Source organism: Triticum urartu, chromosome 2A, assembly GCF_056163025.1.
Source record: "Triticum urartu cultivar PI428250 chromosome 2A, HENAU_Tu73, whole genome shotgun sequence".
Lineage (NCBI taxonomy): Eukaryota > Viridiplantae > Streptophyta > Magnoliopsida > Poales > Poaceae > Triticum > Triticum urartu.
The window spans coordinates 552508183-552515208 of record NC_141874.1 but is presented as its reverse complement, the minus strand read 5'-3'; the positions used below and the strand labels follow the sequence as shown (position 1 = coordinate 552515208).

Below are 7026 nucleotides of genomic sequence, written 5' to 3'. Positions count from 1 at the left end.
CGGCCCCCACTGGGCCCGGACCATAAGTGGGACGTGGCCCTCGCCGCTGCTACTATACGGGGAAAGATGTTGGAGGGTTCGAGCATGTCCGGTAACGTGACTTGTTTACGGCTAGGATTCGGCGGAATCAAAGTTGAACCAGGTTGCAAACCGTCACAATGGTATGTGTGTGCTACTAGGCCGAGCTAACCAAACACATCTAACGAAATCAGACTATGTCGTCATCGGGTGATGGGAGAAATTGACTCGAACCAAACACATCCAAAATTAAAACACAACAAACGACTACCCTAATCTACTAGATACAAAAGTTATTTACACGACTGAAGAACAACATAGTAAAGCAAGCCTCTAGTATTCTCTCAAAAAAAAAAAAGCAAGCCTCTAGTAGGCACTATGTGCGTGAAAAGTGGAAAATGAAGACAAGCTCATCGAAGGACTTTAAAGAAAACATATTTCCACATCACTAACAATAAAAAAAATGTACACTCCCAAATACATATATAGCATGTTCATAGAAATTTCCAGAATAATATACTTTTATACATGGCATAGACCAAAAAACACACAAATACGTACATGAAAATGGGCCATTTTTTGTTGTTGGGCCGAGATTTTGTTTCTTTTGTGCAGCTTGCAAATCATAATATTTTTGAATGAAATCTTACAGATCAGTCACGAATATGTAAAAGTTTTCAAAGATTTATTTTTATATTTTTTGAAACTTAGAAATATAATTTTTTAATCATTCGAAGAAAAAGTCCTCCAACGAGCCCGTCCTTAGTAACTTCGCTCTCCTATGTGCCCAGGTTTTTTAGGCTGATTTGTTTTTGGAAGGTGACATTTTACACACATTTTAAAATACTCTAATAATGTGATAAAGAGTTCACACATGAAGGTGCCGTTTCCTTCACTAAAATCCCCTGAAATTTTAATGCCCGTTAAGCGCGCAATCATCTGAACAATAAAGGTGTGCCGACTGCACGGTAATTACCCAAAAAAATAGCAGAAAACACCCGAACCTCCGAGATAAAGAAACAACCACAGTGAATTCAGCAAGAAGAAAAATGCAGACAAAAAACAGAGGAAAAGAGCAATTCCATCTCTCTCTCTCTAAAAAAGAGAAAGAGAAAAGCTGCAGTTCGCAGGAGAGAGATGAACGGCGAGCATGCCATCAATGCCATCCATGTTTCTCTCTCCTCTCACCGTCATCCCTCCTCGGGTTCCAACGAATCCCTCCGCACATCTCCCACCTTCTTGGTCAAACCGCCCCTCCTCCTCTCTCTCTCCTCTGTTTTCTGTTTCTTCTTCTCTCCTCAGGATAAAAGAATGGGGGAGAGGGGAGCCGAGTAATAATGGCAGGAGGAACCTTCTTTTCCTGACTCCCTGCGGCTGCAGCTCATCATTTGTCTCTGATCCTTGTGCCTTGTTCCCTCTGCGGCTGGTCTTGGCCATTGGTGGACTGAGCCATCGCCGGCAGGGAGAGGGGGCATCGCCATTGGGGGCTCCTGCGATTCGCATTTCTCCGTAATCTCGACAAGGTTCCTCTCCCGTTTCTGTCCAATGTTCCTTGATCAAATCTCTATCTGTGGGATATCCCGCATTCCGTTCTTGCGAGGAGATTCCGTTCTTCCTCCCTGCGCTTTGGTATGTGTTCTTTGTGATTCGAATTTCTTCTGTAAACAAACAAGATCCTATCATTCTGATGTCATGTTTTGATTCCCTTCCTTGAAAATAAATCAGAGTTTGGGGTTGTCGAAATGCGCCTTAAAAGTTGTGTTTTGTTTTAAACTGTGGCTTCGTTGGATTTTTCTTTCTCTGCGTAATGCGTGTTGTTTCTGATCCAATTTTGTTTAAATTTCACTTGCCTTATCCGCCCCGTTTTTCAAAAATAGGCGTAAATTCCTCGCCGATTGACATGTGGAGGAAAAGTTTGATTTGAATGTCTGTCTTCTCCTTTTTTTATCTCTGGTTTGGTTTGGTTCCTCCAGCTCGCAAGATGAACGATCCTCCATTTCCCCATCCCGCAGACGATTGGAATCAAAGAAGCAACCTTTTTTATCGTGGTACTTACGATGTTTGGCTCAAAAGTGACGATCCCAGCCCTCCTATATCTTTTATCAAAAACATTCTTCACCATCTCCGCCAAAGTTCGTTCTTGGAGCAATTTTGAAGGGCTTTAGGAGAAAAAGTTGTTCCCTGTTGTCATGCGCCTCGAGCTCCGAGCCCCGAATCAGCACGCTGTTGCGTTGAGGGGTCCATGGCCTCTTCCTTTGCTGTTCTTGGAGTGAATAAGATGGAGCAGCCGCTCCCCACCTTTTATTTTCGGCTCCTTTTCCGGTAGTACATTCAACTTCTTTGTGGATGACTGTGCCGGTCGCATCAACCTAACCTTTTGATGTTATACGGGTTGTCGTTTACCCGGGGGCATGGACATGCTTTCAGTTTTGGAGAATCAGCTTTCTGCTCGATAAGATCGTCTTGTTTTTGCAACTCGAAGCCAATTCTTGATCCTTTTGGTGTTTTGAGCCAAAGATTTGTGTGAGACCAAGAAGCTACATCACATCCGTTGGCTCCTTTTCTCTGTTCTTGTCGTTGATGTTGTTTCTGCCCTTCTATCTTTACTGAATTTTGTTTACCACCGAATGCGCTTTGCATGATGTTGCTTGGCTCTCCTCTGTGAATGCAGGTTCCATGCTGAGATGGACGGCCACACCCACCTAGCCATGGAGTGGAAGGACCAGAGCCCAGGGGCAGACTGCAGCATGCTGCCGAGCTTCCTCACCGACCCGTTCCCCGCGGACCCCCTGGTGGAGGACTGCGACGGCGGCAACGACGGCTCCGAGGGGGCCGGGTTCGAGAGGCACGGCCTGTCGGTGGCCGTGGGCTCGCCTCAGGAGGAAGGGAAGCCGGCGACACCGCACTTCGGCCAGAGGTCCAGCTCCAGCAGCAGCCTCTCCGAGCGGATGCAGGCCAGAGCTGGGTTCAGCGTCGCCAAGCTCAGCATGCCTGGCAGCGAATATTCAGGAGCCCAGTCGCCTTACCTGACCATCCCGCCCGGCCTCAGCCCGGCGTCGCTGCTGGAATCGCCCGTGTTCCTCTCCAATGCCATGGTATGCATTGTGTTTAAATTTCCATAGTTGTGATTTTCTCCAGCTTCAGACTGTAGGAATTGTTATTGGTTTTGTCAGTGCGATGCTAGATTGGCAGGTTAAGTATACTTGATTTACTGAACTTTCCACATTTGCTTTACTGAACTTTTCACATTTCTGTAAGTACATGAAAGTTTACTATGCTAGATTGGGAGGTTAAGTATGCTTTGCTTTACTGAACTTTGGAAATTTCTGCAAGTCCATGAAAGTTTAACTTTGTCATTGCCACCAAATAGCCCACCTATATATACCCGAGGAGATTTTCCTTTCTTGACAAACTCTGAGGAGATTTTATTACCGTTGCCAAAATAAAAGCAAATGGAAGTTTGTATATTTCTGTTCCTTTTCATGTATGAAAGAACTCAAGAGTATGCAATTTCAATTAAACAGACACCCTGATACTGAAGCTAGTACCTGAATGTTTTCTAATGCTGTGATTCAGGGCCAGTCCTCGCCAACCACGGGGAAGTTACTCATGCTTGGTGACACCAATAACAACAATAATACTAGGCTTGAACCTCCCTCAATTGAAGATCGTCCCGGTGCATTTTCTTTCAAGCCTTTGGACCTAAAATCATCACAGTACACTGCTGAAGGAAAGAAGGTGAGCAGTTATGTGAAACTGTATATAGTCTTGTTCCTTGCACTGAAAAAAAAAACAAGTAATAGCATTATGCTCCTTTGCTATGATGGAAGTAGTTTTGTGCTGACCATATTGTTCCACATGTAACAACCACGAATGACTGATGTGATTCATTGAGTTTTTCTTCTTATCCTCATTCGCATACCCGCATTTGAAATGTTTACCTTTTGTGACCATGGAGCTGGGTAAGTTGACCATTTTTCAGTGTATGCATGAATTGTCAATTTTATCAACTGCACTTTGTGCATACAGAGAATGTAGTTTTTTAAAACAGCGTATTTTGTAACTTTATTGTAAACAGCGTATTTTGTAACTTTATTTTGTAATATTCAATAATACTAGGTTTGGGGCACTGTATTTTTTTCTATTAAAACAGCGTTTCGTACGACTAGTTAAAGCAAGGTGGCTGGTAAGCCTGTTTACCATTATTGTTGGTATTTAATGGAGTTAGTGTAAAAGACACCTTTGTAAATACTGCCAACCAGGTTCATGGTAAAAACTAGATAAATTAGCAGAGTACAGTTTACATTTTTTTTAAACGCAGTGAATGACAGTTTAAGGCTCTCAAATAGGTGCTTTTGTTGCTTACTGTTTATTACCATGTTTTCTCTCTACTTGCTCATTTTTGCCGGCTGTGGCTGATCATATGAAATTGCTATTATGATCATAAAAATTTGAATAAACCCTTTGAATTCCTCTTTCCTTTTGTGACACATCTGTTCCTTTGCCTTCAGGGATCTCTACCCAACAGTCAGCACCCATCAGCACCAAGCAGAGATGTTCCTGTCAAGACAGAAACCAACATTCAGACAACGACACGAGGCGCCATTCCGCCAGGCCATCTGAACCAAGCGCAGTTCAACAACGGGCAAGACCTGATGAAGTGCAGCTACCATGACTGCAATAACAAGCGCAACCGTCTCGCAGCTGACAGCACCACGGCAGGTGGCGACAACAACGACGGCCCACCGGCAACGGCGGCGGACAGCGAGGCGGCGAAGGGAGACTACCCTGCTGCGGTGGCCACAGCAGCGCCGGCCGAGGACGGGTACAGCTGGAGGAAGTACGGGCAGAAGCAGGTGAAGCACAGCGAGTACCCGCGGAGCTACTACAAGTGCACGCACCCCAGCTGCCAGGTGAAGAAGAAGGTGGAGCGGTCGCACGAGGGCCACGTCACGGAGATCATCTACAAGGGCACGCACAACCACCCCAGGCCCGCCGCCCAGGGCCGCCGACCTGCCGGCGGCGCGCAGGTTCACCCGTTCAATGACGCGCAGATGGACGCGCCCGCGGACAACAACAACAACGGCTACGGCAATGCTGGTGGCTCGCAGCCGAACGCGGAGGCGAGGTCGCTGTGGCACGCGGGCGTGGCTGTCCAGGACTGGCGCGGCGACGGGCTGGAGGCCACGTCGTCCCCCTCGGTGCCCGGCGAGCTCTGTGACTCGTCGGCTTCGATGCAGGTCCATGACGGCGCCGCCCGGTTCGAGTCCCCGGAGGGCGGCGTGGATGTCACGTCTGCCGTGTCTGACGAGGTGGACGGGGATGATAGGGTGGCCCATGGCAGCATGTCCCAGGGCCAGGGCGCTGCCGACACCACCGAGGGCGATGAACTGGAGTCCAAGAGAAGGTTATACAATCTCATCTCTTCACGCCCTCACCATATATTCGTTTCATCAAAGAAATAAAAAATGTGTGTGCTCATTTTGGGTGGACGAATGTTTCAGGAAGCTGGAGTCGTGCGCCATTGACATGAGCACTGCGTCCAGAGCTGTCCGCGAGCCTCGGGTCGTGATCCAGACGACCAGCGAGGTGGACATCCTGGACGACGGCTATCGCTGGCGCAAGTACGGGCAGAAGGTCGTCAAGGGCAACCCGAATCCAAGGTACGTCTGAAGCATGAATTAACTTTCCTTAGGAGCAATGTATGTAGGCATGGCAGACTCTCATGGATCGTACCTGCTTGCATTGCAGGAGCTACTACAAGTGCACGCACCCGGGGTGCTCGGTGCGGAAGCACGTGGAGCGCGCGTCGCACGACCTCAAGTCCGTGATCACCACGTACGAGGGCAAGCACAACCACGAGGTCCCGGCCGCGAGGAACGGCGGCCACGGGAGCTCGGCGGTGTCGGGCGGCACGGGGGCGTCGCAGCTGTCCCACGCGCGCAGGGCGGAGCCGCCGTCGGTGCAGGACGGCCTGATGAGGCTGGGCGGCTGTGGCGCGCCCTTCGGCCTGCCGCCGAGGGACCCGCTGGGGCCGATGAGCAACTACCCGTACTCGCTCGGCGGCGGCCACGCGTCGCGGCCGAGCCTGCCGATGCCGTCGGGGCTCGGCGCCGTGGAGGGGCTGAAGCTCCCCATGCTGTCCCCGTCGCTGCACTCGGTGTTCAGGCAGAGGCAGGCCATGGAGACGGCGGCGGGATTCAGGGTGCCCAAGGGCGAGGTGAAGGACGAAGCCGCCGGGGCTGGGGCTGGCGCTGGGGGCGGCGCGGCGGCGGCGGCGGCGTATCCGCAGACGATGATGAGCAGGCTGCCGCTGGGGCACCGGATGTAGATATAGATAATAAAAGGAGGAGGATCGGTTAGAGGGCTAATTAGATTAAAATTGGTTATTAATGTTCGATAAGTATACGGTGGAAACAATCACCCTTACTTCTTGCTACCATTTTTCCTTTTCATCTTCCTGCTCCAAGTACGTTTTGATTCCTCCAGTTATCGTTACGATTTAGGGTGTTTGGTTTACTCCTCTGTTTGCCTTAATAATCAGCATTACGAAGCTTCCATGTTGGGTTCATGCGGTCTTTCAGAACATTAGTTTGCAACTTTATTTTTGAATGAACTCGCATTGGCTAGCCAATTTGTTTCATTTCGCTAGACCAACCATGATACCTTCTCGTTTCTTTTACTCTCCATATAAGGATTGTCTGAAATCAAACTTTGTAAAGTTTGACCATATTTATATAAAAAAGTATTAACATCTATAATCCAAAATTTATACAATATGAAAAGTAAAGTCATGACGCATCTAATGTTATTGATTTCACATTCTAAATCTTGGTACTTTTTTCTATAAACTTGGTCAAAGTTTACGAGGTTTGACTTCATATGCGAATTAAAAAGAACCGGAAGGAATACAAAAGAATGCCCCATCCCCTCGGCGAAGACTACAATCTGCAAAACATCCTACTGAAACAACCAGAGCAGATAATCTCAAAGCAATCCTAAGGAGCT

At 48.2% G+C, this 7026-nt stretch overlaps 1 protein-coding gene across 5 annotated transcripts; it reads left to right on the top strand.

Moving 5' to 3' along the window:
• Positions 1-958: 958 nt before the first annotated feature.
• On the top strand, positions 959-6578 carry LOC125538690 (putative WRKY transcription factor 2). 5 transcript variants are annotated; one of them, XM_048701962.2, is made up of 6 exons: positions 959-1647; positions 2690-3113; positions 3595-3756; positions 4530-5425; positions 5523-5681; positions 5770-6578. In XM_048701962.2, exons 2-6 carry the CDS (start codon positions 2703-2705, stop codon positions 6347-6349), a joined length of 2208 nt encoding a protein of 735 aa, XP_048557919.2. In that variant the 5' UTR covers positions 959-1647; positions 2690-2702; the 3' UTR covers positions 6350-6578. The 5 variants fall into 5 exon arrangements, with proteins under 5 accessions (XP_048557919.2, XP_048557918.2, XP_048557915.2 ...); XM_048701961.2 differs by having other exon boundaries at positions 989-1541; XM_048701958.2 differs by lacking the exon at positions 959-1647 and adding an exon at positions 1667-2541.
• The last annotated feature ends 448 nt before the right edge of the window (positions 6579-7026 follow it).

Excerpts from the sequence above, each read along its gene's own strand:
- LOC125538690 (XM_048701958.2), top strand. The coding sequence starts at position 2,399 with ATGTTATACGGGTTGTCGTTTACCCGGGGGCATGGACATGCTTTCAGT. Across the intron at positions 2,542-2,689 it reads GTTTTGAGCCAAAGATTTGT|GTTCCATGCTGAGATGGACG; the intron begins GTGAGACCAAGA and ends CTGTGAATGCAG. Across the intron at positions 5,426-5,522 it reads GAACTGGAGTCCAAGAGAAG|GAAGCTGGAGTCGTGCGCCA; the intron begins GTTATACAATCT and ends CGAATGTTTCAG.